The 19,449-nt window shown below is 45.6% G+C and overlaps 1 protein-coding gene across 1 annotated transcript in view; it reads left to right on the top strand.

Moving 5' to 3' along the window:
* The first annotated feature begins 2,080 nt into the window (after positions 1 to 2,080).
* The window catches only part of LOC132821426 (glutathione hydrolase-like YwrD proenzyme), a 61,274-nt gene continuing 43,905 nt past the window's right edge, over positions 2,081 to 19,449 (top strand). Inside the window, exons 1-5 of the mRNA XM_060834012.1 lie at positions 2,081 to 2,098; positions 5,328 to 5,409; positions 7,741 to 7,894; positions 8,683 to 8,836; positions 14,585 to 14,791. Coding sequence (XP_060689995.1) covers positions 2,081 to 2,098; positions 5,328 to 5,409; positions 7,741 to 7,894; positions 8,683 to 8,836; positions 14,585 to 14,791 — 615 coding nt within the window. The remainder of the gene's footprint in view (positions 2,099 to 5,327; positions 5,410 to 7,740; positions 7,895 to 8,682; positions 8,837 to 14,584; positions 14,792 to 19,449) is intronic.

Genomic DNA, 19,449 nt, shown 5'->3' with positions numbered 1-19,449 from the left:
ATCTCTGGGACACGCACAACAAACAACCCCATTGCCCTGTGGCTGAACACTGCAGCTCCCCCTGACAATCCCCCCCCCCAAGGACATGCAAGTCCTGGGCTTCCTCCAAAGCCCAATCAAAGCTACCCACCAACTGGAGGAAGAACGTCTCATCGTCCGCTTCGGACTCTACAACCATACGGGATCAATGTCGATTTCACCAGTTTCCAAATCTCCCCTGTCCCCGTCCCCCACCTCATCCCAGATCCAACCTTCCCACTCCGCACCGCCCTCTTGACCTGTCCTACCTGTCCATCTTCCTTCCCACCTGTCCGTCCCACCCTCCCCCCCCCCATGACCATCCACCCCCGACCTGCATCCAACTATTGCTTTTCCAGTTACCTTCCCCCCACCCCCACCCTATTATTTATCTCTCAGCTCCCTTTCCTCCCCTACATTCCTGATGAAGGGCCTATGCCCAAAACATCGCACCTCCTGCTCCTCAGATGCTGCCTGACCCCCATATCCTTCTCAACTTTTCCTATCTGTGTACAGAGGAGCCTCGATTATCCAAAGGACACTGACAGGGAGTATTTCATTCGGTTAATCAAAATCGGAGAATTGTACGCTGGATAGCATAGTTTAACCGAGCATCGGGACCTTGCGATCTTGCCGGGTAATCTGATATTCAGATATTCGAATGCTGGATAATCGAAGGTTCCTTTGTATTTGTCCAAATGCCTTTGATATGTTGTTAATGTACCTTTCTCAACCACTTTCGCTGGCAGCTCATTGCATATGCGAACTACCCTCTATGTAAAAAAAAATTGCCCCTCACATACCCCTTTATACTTTTCCCCTCTAACCCTAAACTAGTCCTCTCGTTCTCGATTTCCCCAACCCTGGGAAAAAGACTTGAGTGTATTCACCCTTTCCATGCCTCCCTGTGCTTGCTCATTAGAGTGCTCAAGACCAAGCTGATAGTTCTATTTCCATTTACCAGTATGCAAACGTTGTAAAAAATCTCAGCCCCCTTTCCCCTCCATATACCTGGTGAAGGGTTTATGTCCGAAACATCGACTCTCCTCCTTCTCAGATGCTGCCTGACCTGCTGAGCTTTTTCCAGCACCACACTTTTTGACTCTGGCTCTTCAGTATCTGCTGTCCTTACTCTCTCCCAGCACTTTTCTTGCCTAGTTGCCCTTGAGAAGGTGATGGTGAGCTGCCTTGTTGAACAGCTGTAGTCCATATGTTGTCAGTTGAGTCACAATGCCATGAGAGAGGGAATTCGAGGATTTTGACCCAGTGACACTGAAGGATCAGTGACGTACTTCGAAGTCATGATGATGAATAGTTTGGAGGGGTGGTGGCACAGTGGTTAGCACTGCTGCCTCACAGCGCCAGAGACCCGGGTTCAATTCCTGCCTCAGGCAACTGACTGTGTGGAGTTTGCACATTCTCCCCGTGTCTGCGTGGGTTTCCTCCCACAATCCAAAAATGTGCAGGTTAGGTGAATTGACCATGCTAAATCACCCGTAATGTTAGGTGAAGGGGTAAGTGTAGGGGAATGGGTCTGGGTGGGTTGCGCTTCGGCGGGTCGGTGTGGACTTGTTGGGCCAAAGGGCCTGTTTCCACACTGTAAGTAATCTAAAATCTAAATCTAAAAGGAATTTTCAGGTGGTGGTGTTCCTATGTATCTACTGGAAACATGGTCTTCGAGATGGAAGTGGTCATGGGTTTGGAAGATTCTGTTGAAGGAATATTGTTGAATTTCTGCAGTATACCTTTTAGATAGTACACGCTGCTGCTACTGAGTGTTGGTGGTGGACAGAATGGATGCTTGTGGATCAATTGGATTCCTTTGTCCTGGATTGTGTCAAGATTCTGTTCAGGTTGTACTCATCCAGGCAAGAGTGTAGTCACACTCCTGACTTGCTCCTCAAACATGGTGGACTGGCTATGAGGACTCAGGAGATGACTTACTTGCCACAGTATTCCTAGCCTCTGACCTTCTTTTGTAGCCATGGTGTTTTATGTGGTGAGTCCAACTGAGGTCTGGTCAATGGTAACCCCAAAGTTGTTGACCATGGCGGATTCAGTGATGGTAACACCATTGGATGTCAAGCGGTGGTGGTTAGATTGTCTTTTATTGGAATTGGTCATTGCCTGGCATTTGTGTGGTGTGAATGATACTTGCCACTTGTCAGCCCAAGTCTGGATTTCCTGATGAAGGGCGTTTGCCCGAAACTTTGATTTTACTGCTCCTCGGATGCTGCCTGAACTGCTGTGCTCTTCCAGCACCACTAATCCAGAATCAAGTCTGGATATTGTCCAGATCTTGTTGTATTTGAACATGGAATGCTTCAGTATCTAAGGAGTCACGAATAGTGCTAAACATTTTGCAATCATTAGTGAACATCCCCACTTCTGACCTTTATGATGGTGGGAAAGTCATTGATAAAGCAGCTGAAGATGTTTAGGCCAAGAACACTACCCTGAGGAATCCCTGCAGAGATGTCCTGGAATTGATATGACTGAGCCCCAACAGCTACACCATCTTCCTGTGTGCCAGGTGTGGCTCCAATCATGTTCACACAAGTGGGCCAGACCAGGTAGGAATGGCAGATTCTTTCTCCAAAGGGCATTAGTAAACCTGATGGAGTTTTTTGACATTGCTCATCATTCATTCTAGATTTTTATTAATTTAATTCCTTGACTTGCCAAGGCAGGATTTTGAGCTTGGCTCCTCAGAACACTATCTGGGTCTCTAGATTAATTGCTGAACACCTCCATCAGCACAGCTGTCTCTCACACCCTACTGCACTACACACAGACACATACACAGACACATACACAGACACATACACAGACTCACACTCACAGACACTCCTACACACACACATACTCCTATAGACCCATACACTCACGCACACCCTCACTTACACAAGTTCTTTCTCAAGCACTCATACATATACTCCTACACTCACACGCACCCTCTCACAGGCTTATACCCTTTACACTCACATTCACACACATGCACACACTCTCTCACAGACAGTCAGAACCCACCCTGTTGCACGCACGTGCACACACACACACACACACACACACACACAAGTTTTTGGGGTGAATTTGTACTTGCAGAATTACATTTTACTTTGCTCAAAAACTACATCAGATTCTGTAAATCCGTTTTTTAGATTAGAATCAGTCTGGACGTTGTAGCACAAACAGCCTGACACAGGGCACCTCACACCTCAAACGCATTACCTGGGCTGATATGACACCAATAGTTAAAGTTCATTGAGAATGTAACTTTATAAAAGTTCTGCGATTTACATATGAAAGAACTGAAACCCACATGGTCATTCTAAAAGATGAGAGACTTAACAAACAATCCAGGTCTTTCTCAATATCTAATTTCAGTTACATCACTTTAAACTTTTGCTATAAATTCCGTGTCTTGCAATCTTATACTCCACAACCACTTGACAAAGGAGCAGTGCTCCGAAAGCTAGTGCTTCCAAATAAACCTGGTGTGTGATTTTTAACTGTGAATAGGCAGGTTGGAGTAGGTTTGTTTTATTCACCGATGGAATGTGGGAATAGCTGGCCTGGCCAGAATATATTGCCCATTCCTAGTGGCCACCCTTGTGTAGGTGATGGTGGGCTCTCTTCTTGAACTACTGCAGTCCATGCAAGTGACTATACTCGATGAGACGAGATGGAAGTTGGTTAGAGATCTCTTAGGGGTAATTCCTTGATTGAGATTTGATGATTCATTCCTTGAAAGATAAATATCACAATGTAGTGATTGGAATGGGATTGGCCAGATAGATCTCATTGAGTATGAGTTCCCCGATTGGGGCTGTTAACCCAAGCCATCAGGGAATCCTGGCTGGCAGATATAAACAGGACTCTTAGGGATTCTCCTCAATGTAGGGACTGGCTCTGAGCTGGCTGGTCAGAGTCCATGTATGGTGCACATGTAAATACAAGGGTGACTTAGTGAAGGGATGCTGGCCGCTGTGGAATTATTTCGCTCATCCAACTACACCCCAACATACAATATGGCGAAACGCTCAATGAAATGTGGCAGCTTTGATGAGAATGATTTAGGAGTAACTTGTTCGCTAATGTGCACCACCCTTTGAGTCACAGCACATGAATGGTGTGACCATAAGACTTAAAGCAGAAGTAGGCCATTCAGCCCATTTCATCTGCCCTGCCATTCAGTAAGATCGTGGCTGATCTGGAGCAGAGCACGGGTGGAGAAGGAATGCAAAGGAAGCAAATCCGGCAGCCCAGCTCCCCCACCACCTTGTGGGACATCATGTTCTGTGTATCCACAGATTCATGGGTCACAAATTGGCTTGCTAGGTCACATGAAGACCCACCGTAGGAACCCACAAAGCTGAGTAGGTGGTGCTCATCAAACTTCTGTTAATCTGTTTTAGGAAGTGAGTTTAGAAATCACATGCCTGGAAATATGGAAAATTTAAGATGAATATTTCTTGCACTGGTGGCACAGTGGCTCAGTGGTTAGCACTGCTGCCTCACAGCACCAGGGTCCCAGGTTCAATTCCAGCCTCCAGTCACTATCTGTGTGGAGTTTTCACATTCTCCCCATGTCTGCGTGGGTGCTTCTGTTTCCTCCCACAGTCTAAAGATGTGGAGGTCAAGTGAATTGGCCATGCTAATTTGCCCATAGTGTTAGGTCAGTTAGTCAGAGGAATGGGTCGGTGTGGACTGGTTGGGCTGAAGGGCCTGTTTCCACACTGTAGGGAATCTAATCTAATCTTTAGAAATGCAGTGACAACTGTATAATGTTACTGAAGATTCAGTATATGACTGCTTTTTAACTCTGTTGTTCCTGCTGCATAGGAAATTTCAGGGCAGTTAGTGATAGGCAATAAAATGAGTTTGAAAATTTTCAATTTTCACGACGTGGAGGTGCAGGAGTTGGACTGGGGTGGGTAAAGTTAAAAATCACACAACACCAGGTTATTGTCCAACAGGTTTATTTGGAAGCATGAGCTTTCTGAGCGCTGCTCCTTCGTCAGGGAGCTACTTTACAAAGGAACAGCAATCTGAAAGCTAGTGCTTCCAAATATACCTGTTGGACTATAACCTGGTGTTGCATGATTTTTAATTTCAATTTTCAAGCCATTGTAATTTTGAGATAAAGCTGCGTGTGTGATAATGAAGAAATGCACAACGGGATTTAAAAGTTGTTATCTTATTAAAAGCCGTGGGCATCATCAATTTGCAAAGTAGCCACTGGTGCTTTTGTTTTTAATCCACAGATTGCCCAGATCTGCCGGATGCCGTGGACCGAAATGCTTCAGTTTTCTTCTCGCCGGTCGCCCATTGTATGCACGAGGGGTTGTACTGCCAGCAGCCAACCACTAGCTACAAACGCAGGACTTGGTGAGGTTTTGGTCGCGGTTATTGGTCTGGCAAATACCCAGTGCTCACTCAGCTGTAAACAGGGGTGTTGGCGTGCATTCAAATTGGTTGGCGACCGCAGAGGAGAGTGGGTGCATTTCCCCTTCTCGCTGTGCCGCCGGAACTTTGCTGGAGGTTCACCAGAACCTGACCTGCCCAAACAAGATTTCGGCAGAGCCCGCAATGCAGCTACAGCACTGGAGTGAAGGAATTCCAAGCAAATTCACACCAGCTATAGATCATTCTTTCAATAGTTTCCATTAATGTTCACAGCCGGAATTCCTTAAGTATATTGTGAGTACGCTGGGGCAGCGTGGCGAGCTGTAAGAGTAAATGCAAGTAATATAGCATGGCTTACCTGAAACGCAGCATCACCGCAGTATTACTCACCTGGGTGAGGATCGAACGATACGCACTCTGCAGGCAAATTTACAGGAATAAAAACCAAAAGAACTGCAGATGCTTTAAACCAGAAACGAAAACAGAAATTACTGGTAAAGCTCAGTAGGTCTGGCAGCATCTGTCGAGAGAAATCAGAGTTAACGGTTTGGGACTAATGACCCTTCCTCAGAACTGATGATAGCAAGAAAAGTGTTGGTTCAAGTGATGTTGATTGAACGTTTACTCTGATTTCTCTTCACAGGTGCTGCCTGACCTGCTGAGCTTTTCCAGCAACTTCTGTTTTTGCCTCAGATTCGTAGGAATGTTGACTTTTATCCAACCTATCCTGGACACTTGGATGTAGGGGGAGTTGGTGGTGGTGGGGTTGGTGTTGGTTTTTTGGAGATGGGAGTGTAATGGTGGCAGAAATTTTTCACAGTTCAATTTGTGTGCTAGCAGTAAAATATTTTCTTTTGTAGAGTAACAGGAGTCTGGAATGTGCTGCTAGGGTGGTAGTAGAGGGAGACATTTAAGGAACTCTTAGATGTGCACACAAATATGCAAGGAATGAAGGGATATGGACCAAGGGCAGGCAGAAGGGATTAGTCTCATTTGGCATCATGTTCAACACGACGTTGTGGGTCAAAGGGCCCATTCCTGTGCTGTATGATTCTATGTTCTATGTTGGCTGTCGAGCTAGTGGGTCTCCTGACTGTTGGTCAAGATGTCTACAGCATGGAGAAGGGTCCCTCAACATTCAATGGTGCTACTGTGCCTGAATCCCCCACTATCAACATCCTGGGGGCTATCATTACCTAGAAACTCAACTGAACTTGCAACATAAATGCAGTGGCTGCAAGAGCAGCTCAGAGGCTAGGAAAACTGCGGCAAGTAACTCACCCCCGATTCCACAAGTCTGTCCATCATCTGCAAGGCACGAGTAAGGAGTGTGATGGAATACTCCCCACTTGCCTCGGCGAGTGCATCTCCGTCAGCACTCAAGAAGGTTGACACCATCCAGGACAAAGCACCTCACTTCATTGGCACCACATCCACAAACATTCACTCACTCCATCACCAACGCTCAGTAGCAGCAGTGTGTACTATCTACAAGATGCACTGCAGAGACTCACTAAAGATCCTCAGACAGCACCTTGCAAACAGATGATGACTTTCATCTGGATAGACAAGGGCAGCAGATATATAGGAGCACCACTGGCTACAAGTTCCTTTCCAAGCCACTCCCCATCCTGACTTGGAAATATATTGCCGTTCCCTCGTTGTCACTGGGTCAAAATCCTGGAATTCCCTCCCTAAGGACATTGTGGGTCATCCCACCACAGGTGGACTGCAGCAGTTCAAAAAGGCAGCTCACCCCCACCTCCCCAAGGGCAACTAGGGACGGTCAATAAATGCTGGCCCAGCCAGCAGTGCCCACATCTTGCAAATAAATACGAAAAACAAGATTGCCATTAGGCTAGCTTTTAATTCCATTGAAATGATTGTGTTCATATTTCACCATCTGCCTTGGTGAGGTTTGAGCTCATGCACCCAAAGCATTAATCTGGAGCTCTGACCCAGACTCATTCCCCTACTCTAAACCTCTCTCTGACTAATGCACCTAACACTATGGGCAATTTTGGCCTGGCCAATTCACCTGACCTGCGCATCTTTTGAATTGTGAGAGGAAAGCCACACAGACTGTTGCCCGAGGCGGGAATTGAACCCGGGTCCCTGACGCTGTGAGGCAGCAATGTGAACCACTGAGCCACCCTAAAGCTATTGAAGGAAAAATAAGTTCAAATCAAGAAGCAAGAAATTGTCTGTGAAAATATTACATAATTTACAGAGTGCAGAAAGCTAGTGTCATTTGCATGTGTCAGGTCAGCTGGCCTTTGTGTAAGATTTCACAGGTAATATTGACTTTTACAGACATACTGAAAAAAGGTGGGAATGCTGCAGATGCTGCAGTTGCTATGGCAGCAGTCTTGAATCTTACTGAACCATTCAGCACTGGTATTGGTGGAGACTGCAATTGCCTCTTTTACCATGGTCCAACTAAGAAAGTATATGGACTGAATGGAAGGTAAGAAACAGTAGCTGACATTCATAGTCATCTGTGTTACACCCCTGCTCTGCAGCCCCCAGCTGACTAAGGTTGAGAGATTAACTGCATCTCTCCATGCTTCAGGCTGTCTGCCTTTATTCTTGATGAAGGGCTTTTGCCCGAAATGTCGATTTTGCTGCTGCCTGAACTGCTGTGGTCTTCCAGCACCATGAATCCAAAAAATGCTTTTGTTCATAAACCATGTGTGGTGCACTACTCCCTGCAATGTGAAGGCTGTAAGAGCTAGTGCCTTCTCCATTCTGTCACTGGTTTCACAAATCGCAACCCTGAGTAGCAAAGTCCTGCAGAATATGGAAATCGGAAACAAACACAGCTATTCAGGAGAAACTCAGCAGGTCTGGCAGCATCTGCGAAAAGAGAACCAGAATTAACGTTTCAAGTCAGCTGTGACAATTCTTCAGAACTGACATAGACTTGTATTGGACCTGTAGTGTTATAACTCTGTCTCTCTCTTCACAGATGTTCCTACATCTGCTGAGTTTCTCCCACATTCTCGAATGCTTGTTGCAGATTTCTGATTACTTTGACAAGCTGCAAATGTCATTCAGGACATGCTGTCCAGGCCATTTCCTTTGCGAGCCACCTGGTCAGATGCCATTCAGTACAATGACCCATGTATGCAAAAGCCTTGAAAATGCTATACTGGACAGTGCAACAATTCACATTCTATGTTTTTCACTGTATTATAGAATTTGGTTTCTGGCAATGATCATTGATATGATTTTTTTTTCTTTTCCCTTTTGCAGTGGCAGGTCTCCCCAGTTATTGACGCTCGACTTGTTAAAAAAGGAAGGCTTTGATGAGACGAATCCTTTACCGTTGAATCATGCGAACCTTGTCACTGTGCCTGGGGCAGCTGCTGGCTGGTGTGATACAGTTCATCTCTTTGGAAGTAAGAAGGTGAAGTATGACTTTCAGTAATATTCCAACAATATTTTCTTTCCATATTAGACAATAGGAGCAGGAGTAGGCCATTCAGCCCTTCGAGCCTGCACCGCCATTCAATATGATCATGGCTGATCATTCCTATTCAGTATCCGCTCCTTGCCTTATCTCCATAACCCTTGATCCCACTATCTTTGAGAGCTCTATCCAACTCTTTCTTAAATGAATCCAGAGACTGGGCCTCCACTGTCCTCTGGGGCAGAGCATTCCACACTGCAAATAGAACCAGTCTGACTCAAGATTGGGATACAGACAGACTCTCACCTCACACCTTTAATGCATTGTCTGAGCTGAGATGTCACCTTTTGTTTTGTAAAACCTTAAGTTATGATTAGATTACTTACAGTGTGGAAACAGGCCGTTTGGCCCAACAAGCTCACACCCCTACATCTAACACTACAGGCAATTTAGCATGGCCAATTCGCCTAAGCTGCACAGTTTGGACTGTGGGAGGAAACCCACGCAGACACAGGGAGAATGTGCAAACTCCACACAGTCAAGCGCCTGAGGTGGGAATTGAACCCGGCTCTCTGGTGCTGGGAGGCAGCAGTGCTAACCACTGTGCCACCATGCCAATATCAAGTCTCCTTGTTTTGCTAAAATTAACAAAAAGGGAAGAAGACAATACATTGAGCTCAAACCTACTTTCCTTACAAGCCAGACCACACTGAAGACAGCAGTGAAAGCAATGGGAGGATCAATGACCAATATTGGCCCCTTGGTTTTGAGACTTCCATCCATGGTTACAAATCCCTTCAGAGCCTTTCATTTCAGCTGTGACTCAGTTTTCTTTTAATATTCCTCATAGGATGTGGGCATCTCCAGTGAGACCAGCATTTCGTGGCCATCTCTAGTCGTCCTGGAGAAGATGGTAGTGAGTCAGTTCTGTCTCTAGAGGAGAGTTTTTTTCTCCTAATTCCCATTGACTGTAGTTTGTTAGGGCTTCTTGACATCGTGCTCATGAATTGCTGTAGTCTGTGTGGAAGGACATGCATTGTGGTGTTCAGAAAGGAGTTAATAGAGTCAGAGTGCCAGGAATTGACCCAGCAACAGTGATATAGCTCCAAGTCAGGAAGGTGAATGGTTTAGAGGAGAATTGCAGGTGATGATGTTCCTATGTATCTGCTGCCCTTGTTCTAGGTGGTAGCAGGTATGGGTTTATAAGGTGCTATTGGAGGAGACTTGCTGCTTGCAGTTAGTACATTGTGCTACCACTATCTGTTGGGGTGATGGAAGCAACAGTTGGCGCTTGTGGATTGAGATTCCCATCAAGTGGGCCACTTTGTCCTCGATAGTATCAAACTTCTTGAGTGTTTGTTGGAGTTGCCCACATCAAAGCAAGTCACATTCCTGACTTGTTCCTTGTAGATGGTGCACAGGCTTTGGAGGGTCAGAAGATGAGCTACATGCTGTACAATTTCCTAACCTCTGACCTGGTCCTTTAGCTACAGCATTTCGATGGCTGCTCCAATTCAGTTTCATATCATTGGTAACTTCCAGGATTTTGATCGTGGGGGGAATTAGTGATGGTAATGCTATTGAGCATTAGGGGGTAATGGTTAAATTCTTCTAATTCAAAATAATAATTATCTTGGGTGTGTGCAATTGTGAAGGTTACTTGCCACGTATCAGGCCAAACCTGGATGTTGTCCAGGTCTTGCTGAATTTGGACATTGGCTAGATTTGAGGATTTTGCAAATGGTGCTGAACATTGTGCAATTATCAGTGAAAATCCCCACTTCTGACCTTATGATGGAGGGAAGATCATTATTGAAGCAGTTGAAGAGTTTTCAGCTTAGAATTCTACTTTGAGGAACTCCTGGAGTGATCTCCTGGAACTGACATAACTAACCTCCAGCAATCACAGGCATCTTCCTGCTATGATTCCAATCAATGGAGAGTTTTCACCCTGACTTCCATTTTGCTCAGGATCCTTGACACTGTGCGCAGTTATTTGATATCAAGGGCCTCTGGAATTCATGTCTGGTCCATGTCTGGACAAAGGCTGTAAGAAGTCAGTAGCCCAAATGGCCCTAGGGGAACTCAAACTGAATGTCAGTGATCAGGTAATTCCTTTACAACTTTAATTTATTCATTCAATGGGTGTGGACTTTGCTGATATAGAAGAGAAGGCTGAAACATGTGTAACGATCTTCAGCAAGAAACCCTGACTGTCCCCAGCATCACAGGTACAGGCCTCTAATAAGAGTCATAGAGAGATGTACAGCATGGAAACAGACCCTTCAGTCCAACCCGCCCATGCCGACCAGATATCCCAACCCAATCTAGTCCCACTTGCCAGCACCTGGCCCATATCCCTCCAAACCCTTCCTATTCATATACCCGTCAGATGGCTTTTAAGTGTTGTAATTGTACCAGTCTCTACCACTTCCTCTGGTAGCTTATTCCATACACGTACCACGCTCTGCATGAAAATGTTGCCCCTTAGGTCCCTTTTATATCTTTCCCTTCTCACCCTAAACATATGACCTCTAGTTCTGGACTTCCCGACCCCAGGTAAGAGACTTTGTCTATTTATCTTATCCTTGTGCCTCATGATTTCATAAACCTCCATAAGGTCACCCCTCAGCCTCCAACGCTCCAGGGAAAACAGCCCCAGTGTATCCAACCTCTCCCTGTAGCTGCAATCCTCCAACCCTCGCAACATCCTTGTAATTTTTTTCTGAACCCTTTCAAGTTTCACAATATCCTTCCGATAGGAAGGATACCAGATTGATTCACTTCACGTGATATTTTAAAAAATGACTGGGGTGGATGTAAGGATGCCCCAAGGGCCATTGGCCGTGCCAGTGTTCCAGCAGAACTGCTGAAGACTTGTGCTCCAGCAGTAGCCATACCCTGAGAGCACTGCCTCTGATGCTTTCCATTATTTTGCTGATAATGGAGAGTAGACTGATGGGGCAGTGCTTGTCAGAACGGAATAATCCTGCCTTTGTGTGCACACATCATCTTTTCGATTTGATTTATTATTGTCACATGTATCTAAGTACAGTGAAAAGTTTTGTTTTGCATGTAGTACTGGCAGTTCATACAAAGTACTTTCGGGTCATAGAACAGAGCAAGGAATACAGTACTACCGCTGCAGAGAAGGTGCGCAAAGAGTGGGGTCAACATTAAATTTGAAATTTGAGAGATGCATTCAGAAGTCTGATAACAGTGGGGAAGAAGCTTTTCTTGAATCTGTTGGTTGCTGTGTTTAAACTCTTGTACCTTCTACCCGACGGAGGGTAGAACAGATTATAACTGGGGTGGGAGGAGTCTTTGATGATGTTGACTGCCTTTCTGTGGCAGTGCGATGAATAGATGGAGCCAGTGGATGGAAAGTTGGCTTACGTGATGGGCCTGGGCAATTTTCCACATGGACACGTTGATGCCAATGATCTGGAACAGCTTGGGTTGGGCCAAGGTAGTGCTGGATCAGAAGTCAGAAGTATTATTGCCAGAATATTGTTGGAGCCCATAGCCTTTGCAGTGTGTAGTGGTTTCAGTTGTTCTTGATATAACGTGGAGTGAATTGAATTAATTTAAAACGAGCAATGTTGGGGTCCTCATGAGAAGGACACTTGTTGAGAATGTGGTGCTGGAAAAGCACAGCAGGTCAGGCAGCATCCGAGGAGCAGGAGAGTCGATGTTTCAGGCATAAACCCTTCATTAGGAAGCCCTCCTCCATGAGAAGGACACTTGCTTTTGTAGCTTCTGGGTTTAAGGTCTACCTAGGGCTGGAGGACAAATATCAAGGCTGACACTCCTGTGGTGCAGTATTGATGGAGTAATGTCAGAAGGGCTGCCTTTTGGATGAGATGTTAAATCGAGGCATCGCCTGCCTGTTTTGCTATAAATTCTATGTCTTATGATCCTGCTGGCACTAACTACTTGATGAAGCAGTAGTACTCCGAAAGCTAGTAATTCCAAATAAACCTGTTGGACTAATACCTGGTGTTGTGATCTTTAACGTTGTTTTGGGATGTTTCACCACATTAAAGCTGCCACATAAGTACAAAGTTATTGTTGTTGTTTTTAAATTCCCTCATGGGATCTGGCCGTTGCTGGCTGGGCCAGATTTATTGCCCGTCCCTAGTTACCCCTTGAGAAGGTGGGAGTGACCTGCCTTCTTGAACTGCTGCAGTCCACCTGCTGTGGGCTGACCCACAATACTGTTAGGGAGGGATATCCAGAACTTTGACCCAGCGACTGTGAAGGAACGGCGATGAATTTCTGAGTCTAGATTAGAGTGGTGCTGAAAAAGCACAGCAGGTCAGGCAGCATCCGAGGAGCAGGAAAATCGACGTTTCGGGCAAAAGTCCTTCATCAGGATGAATTTCCAAGTCAGGATGGCAACTGGATTGGAGACAAATTTCGTGATGGTGGTGTTCCCATGTATCTGCTGCCTCTGTCCATCTCGATTGAAGTGTTCTGGGTTTGGAAGGTCCTGTTCAAGGATGCAGGGTATTTGATGTTACTTACGGGAGGAAAGAAACAACCGTGTACTTGCAGTGAAGTGTTTGTACAATAATATCACTGATTAACGAGGTGTAAAATAAATGGGCCCATCTTCTGGTTTAAAAAAAAATTTGCAAAAGAGGTTTCAATCATAGAATTCCTACAGTGTGGGAGCAGGCCATTTGGTCCATCTGACCCTCCGAAGAGATCCCACCCTGACCCACTCCTCAATAACCCTGCGTTTCCCAGGGCTAATCCATCTAACCCACACATCCCTGGACAGCCTGCCTAACCTTCACATCTTTGGACTGTGGGAGGAAACCCATGCAGACGTGGGGAGAATGTGCAAATTCCACACAGACAGTTGCCTGAGGGTGGAATTGAACATGTTAGCCTGGTACTGTGAGGCAGCAGTGCTGACCTCTGAGGCACCGTGTCACACCTTTGATGTGGTATGATTGAGTTATATATTACCTGTATGTGTATGTGTGTGTCGAATGTAAGATTATATGATTTGCAGCAATTTCAGTCTGTTTGAATCCCAATTGTTGGCTGTAAGAAGCAATAGTAAATGAGCTGTAATATTAGCTCTCCACCTAGCCCGCTTCACTACTTACTGGGTGAAGTTACAATGATCAAAGTTTGTTTTAGATTAGATTCCCTACAGCATGGAAACAGGCCTTTTGGCCCAACCAGTCCACACCGACCCTCCGAAGAGTATCCCGCCCAGATCCATCTCCCTCTGACTAATGCACCTAACACTATGGGCAATTTAACATGGCCAATTCACCTAACCTGCACATCTTTGGACTGTGGGAGGAAACCGCAGCAAACCCATGCAGAACACGAGGAGAACGTGCAAACTCCACGCAGACAGTTGCCCGAGGCTGGAATCGAACCTGGGACCCTGGCGCTGTGAGGCAGCAGTGCTAACCACTGGGCAACCGTGCCGCCAGTTTTTAACTTAATACTGTTGCTGTTTCATAATAGGAATGATCAAATCAATGATATCTAAAGCAGCAGGTAGAAATACCAATTCCTCTCTTGAATATTCAGTAAGAAATGGCTTTTATCTGTTACTCAGTCTTGTTCTTGGTGTTGAGGTGGAAATGAAAATCTCATTCTGTAACTAGTCCCTGATGCATTTGTTTGGGTAACTCTAAAATAAAGAGGAATGGAGTGGAATTTGGACTATTATTGCAGCAAACTTTGCATTTCTAACACTCCGATTCTGCTCGCCAGCTGTCCTTAGGTGAAATTCTGCAGCCTGCGATTGAGTTGGCAGAAAGAGGCTTCCCTGTTTCTGAAATCACTGCATTTCACTGGAATAGAGAAGCGAAAGTCCTGCAAAGGCCAGGGAATCAACATGGGAAGGATCTGCTGCTGCAGGGCCAGAGTCCGAAATCTGGCCAGATTTTCACGAATCCTCTCTTAGCTCAGACCTTCAAGGTGAGTGGTTCACTTCTTCCTAACCTCTTGGGTTCCTAGCAAACTTGTGTTCTGAATACGCTACTCCCGAGTGATTTATTATGGGAAGAATTAGATGTGGACTGCATCAGATAGTTTAAATCAATTAGCTCCGGAGCGGGTGGGGACTGGAAGCTGGGACTCCTGACCCAAAGGCAAGAACACTACCACTGCACCTAAGTGGTAAAAGTTTTGCTTTCCAGATATTTTTTAATCAGTCTGTTCAGAGATGTTATTACACATCTCTGGAGCAGGAGGGACTTGAACCTGGGACTCTTGGTCCAGAGATAGGGACACTAACTTAAACCAAAGTAAAAGTCAACAACTCATTGAAACTGAATGAAAGATTCGAAACAAATTTAAAATTAAATTAAAACATTTTTTTTAGATTACTTACAGTGGAAACAGGCCCAAAAAGTCCACACCAACCCATTCCCCTACACCTAACAGGCAATTTAGCATGGGCCAATTCACCTAACCTGCACATCTTTGGACTGTGGGAGGAAACCCACCACTGGGAGATTGTGCAAACTTCGCACAGTCAGTCGCCTGATGCGGGAATTGAACCCAGGCCTCTAGCACTGTGAGGTAGCAGTGCTAACCACTGACCCACCATGTCGCAGAGGTATATGCTTTAGCCATAGTGATGCCATTAGACAGGGGCTAAAGTGTGCTAATGCAAATGGTGTGCTCCCTGTCCAAGGATAGCCCTGTGAAGCATCCCTTTCTGCTGAAGTGAAATCCCAGTTAATGTCCACTATCTTGATACAGTTAATTCCCCTTGGTATACAATCAACAGGTGGGGTTTCTGGGTGCAGTGGTAGTGCCCCTACGTCTGAGTCAGGAGGCCTGTGTTCAGTGAAGCAGGTCAAGCAGCATCTAAAGAGCAGGAGAATCGGCGTTTTGGGCATCAGCCGTTCTTCAGGAAGATGCCCGAGACATCGATTCTCCTGCTCCTTGGATGCTGCCTGACCTGTTGCGCTTTGCCAGCACCACATTTTCAGCTCTGATCTCCAGCATCTGCAGACCTCACTTTCTCCTCGGCCTGTGTTCAACTCCCACCTGCTCCAGAGGTGGGTTATAACATCTCAACATCTTGATCAGAAATACCAGGTGTCACAATTATACCTCATGAATCGAACATTTTGTTGGATATTTTATCGTTCGCACGTGTATTTCTTCAATCTCTCTAAAAGCAACTCAACAAAACACGTGGTGATTTGGGCCCTAATATAAATTAGGAGAAAGTGAGGACTGCATGGAAAAGCACAGCAGGTCAGGCCATTCTCTCGACCCTAATATAAATCACTAAGTTGCTTCAAGTCATACATGGAGTAACAATGACAGTTTATTTATAGAATCCTAGGGTGTAGGTTTGCTCACTGAGCTGTAGGTTTGATATCCAGACATTTCATTACCTGGCTAGGTAACATCATCCGTGGCGACCTCCAAGTGAAGCGAAGCTGTTGTCTCCTGCTTTCTGTTTATATGTTTGTCCTGGATGAGGTTCCTGGGGTTTGTGGTGATGTCATTTCCTGTTCGTTTTCTGAGGGGTTGATAGATGGTATCTAGATCTATGCGTTGTGGTTGGAGTGCCAGCCCTCTAGGAATTCTCTGGCATGTCTTTGCTTAGCCTATCCCAAGATAGATGTGTTGTCCCAGTCGAAGTGGTGGTTTTTTTCATCCGTGTGTAGGACTACGAGGGAGAGGGAGTCGTGTCTTTTATGGCTAGCTGGGGTTCGTGTATTCTGGTGGCTAACTTTCTTCCTGTTTGTCGTACGTAGTGTTTGTGGCAGTCCTTGCATGGAATTTTGTAGACGACATTGGTTTTGTCCATGGGTTGTACTGGGTCTTTTAAGCTTGTTAGTTTTTGTTTGAGAGTGTTGGTGGGTCTCAAACAAAAACTAACAAACTTAAAAGACCCAGTACAACCTATGGACAAAAACCAACGTCATCTACAAAATTCCATGCAAGGACTGCCACAAACACTATGTAGGACAAACAGGAAGAAAGTTAGCCACCAGAATACACGAACCCCAGCTAGCCATAAAAGACACGACTCTCTCTCCCTCGTAGTCCTACACACGGAGGAAAAAAAACCCACCATTTCGACTGGGACAACACATCTATCCTGGGACAGGCTAAGCAAAGACATGACAGAGAATTCCTAGAGGCCTGGCACTCCAACTATAAACAAACACATAGATCTAGATACCATCTATCAACCCCTCAGAAAACGAACAGGAAATGACATCACCACAAACCCTAGGAACGCCATCCAGGAGAAACATATAAATAGAAAGCAGGAGACAACAGCTTCGCTTCACTTGGAGGTCACCACTGATGATGTTACCTAGCCAGGTAATGAGACATCTGGATATCAAACCTACAGCTCAGCGAGCAAGCCTACACCCTAAACCTCAACCTGAACTACAAACCTTCACAAACCTTATAAAATCCTGTAGGAGCAGGCCATTTAGCCCATCGAGTCCTCGCTGACCCTCTGAACAGCGTCATACCCAGTCCCACTCCCCTGCCTGTAACCCTGCGTTTCTCATGGTTAAACCACCCTGACTTGCACATCTTTGGACTGTGGGATGAAAACCCATGCAGAAGGAATGTGCAAACCTCACACAGACAGTCACCTGAGGCTGGAATCGAACCCAAGTCTCTGGTGCTGTGAGCCACCGTGCCACACCACATAGCCTAGAGAGTCATAGAATCGTAGAGATATACAGCACAGAAACAGACCTTTTGGTCCAACTCATCCATGCCGACCAGATATCCTAAATAAATCTAGCCCCATTTTGCCCATATCCCCCTCAACGCTGGTAAAAACAATGATTGCAGATGCTGGAAACCAGATTCTGGATTAGTGGTATTGGAAGAGCACAGCGGTTCAGGCAGCATCCAAGGAGCAGCGAAATCGACGTTTCAGGCAAAAGCCCTTTATCAGGAGGCTTTTGCCCGAAACGTCGATTTCGCTGCTCGTTGGATGCTGCCTGAACTGCTGTGCTCTTCCAGCACTACTGATCCAGAATCCCTCTCAACCCTTCCTATTGATGCACCCATCCAGATGTTTTTTAAATGTGGTTGTTGTCTCCACCATTTCCTTTGGAGAAAGTGAGGACTGCAGATGCTGGAGACCAGAGTTGAAAAGTGTGGTGTTGCAAAAACACAGCAGGTCAGGTAGCATCCGAGGAGCAGGAGAATCGACGCTTCGGGCATAAGCCTGAAGAAGGGCTTATGTCTGAAACATCGATTCTCCTGCTCTTCGGATGCTGCCTGGCCTGCTGTGTTTTTCCAGCACCATGCTTTTCAACTCCACCATTTCCTTTAGCAACACATTCCACACATGCATCACTCTCTGCATGTAAAAGTTGTTCTTTAAGTAACTTTTAAATCTTTCCCCTCTCACCCTAAATTTGTGCCCTCTAGTTTTGGACTCCCCCACCCCAGGGAAATGACCTTGTCTATTTATCCTATCCATGCCCTTTGTGATTTTATAAACCTCTACAAGGTCACCCCTCAGCTTCCGATCCTGTAGGGAAAACAGCCCCAGCCTATTAGCATCTCCTTATAGCTCAAACCCTCCAATCCTAACAACATTCTTGTACATCATTTCTGAATTCTTTCAAGTTTCACAACATCCTTCCTGAAGCAGGGAGACCAGAATCACATGCAATATTCCAACAGTGGCCTAACCAATATCGTGTGCAGCTACAACATAACCTCCCAACTCCTATACTCAATACTCTGATCAATAAAGGAAAGTATACCAAATGCTTTCTTCACTATCCTATCTACCTGCGACTCCACTTTCGAGGATCTATAAACTGCACTCCAAGGTCTCTTTGTTCAGCGACACTCCCCAGGCTGTTACCATTAAGTGTGTAAGTCCTGCCCTGACTTGCCTTTCCCAAAATGCAGCATCTTACATGTATCTAAATTAAACTCCATCTGCCACTCCTCGGTCCATTGGCTCATCTCATCAAGATCTCAATGTACTCTGAAGTAACCTTCGCTCTCCCGTACACCTCCAATTTTGGTGTCATCTGCAAACTTACTAACTATACCTCCTATATTCACATCAAAATCATTTATATAAATGACTAAAAGCAATGGAGCCATCACCCATCCTTGTTTGCACTCCATTGGTCATAGGCCTCCAGTCTGGAATGCAACCCTCCACCACCACCCTCTATCTTCTACCTTCGAGCCAGTTCTGTATCCCAATGGCTAGTTTTCCATGTATTCCATGTGATCTAACCTTGCTAACCAGTCTACCATGAGAAAACTTGTCAAATGCCTTACTGAAATCCATACAGATTATGTTCACAGCTCTGCTCCATCAATCCTCTTCATTACTTCTTCTAAAAACTCAATCAAGTTTATGAGACATGATTTCCCATGCACAAAGCCATATCGACTATCCCTAATCAGTCCTTTCCTATCCAAGTACATGTAAATCCTGTCCCTCAGGATTCCCTCCAATGACCTGCCCACCACAGATATCAGGCTCACTGGCCTATAGTGCCCTGGCTTGTCCTTACCATTTTTCTTAAATGGAGGCACCATGTTAGCCAACCTCCAGTCTTCCGGCACCTCACCTGTGACTATCGATGATACAAATATCTCAG

The sequence above is a fragment of the Hemiscyllium ocellatum genome, chromosome 13 (assembly GCF_020745735.1).
Source record: "Hemiscyllium ocellatum isolate sHemOce1 chromosome 13, sHemOce1.pat.X.cur, whole genome shotgun sequence".
Lineage (NCBI taxonomy): Eukaryota > Metazoa > Chordata > Chondrichthyes > Orectolobiformes > Hemiscylliidae > Hemiscyllium > Hemiscyllium ocellatum.
The sequence above is the reverse complement of the archived record's forward strand: the minus strand, read 5'-3'. Positions and strand labels throughout refer to the sequence as shown.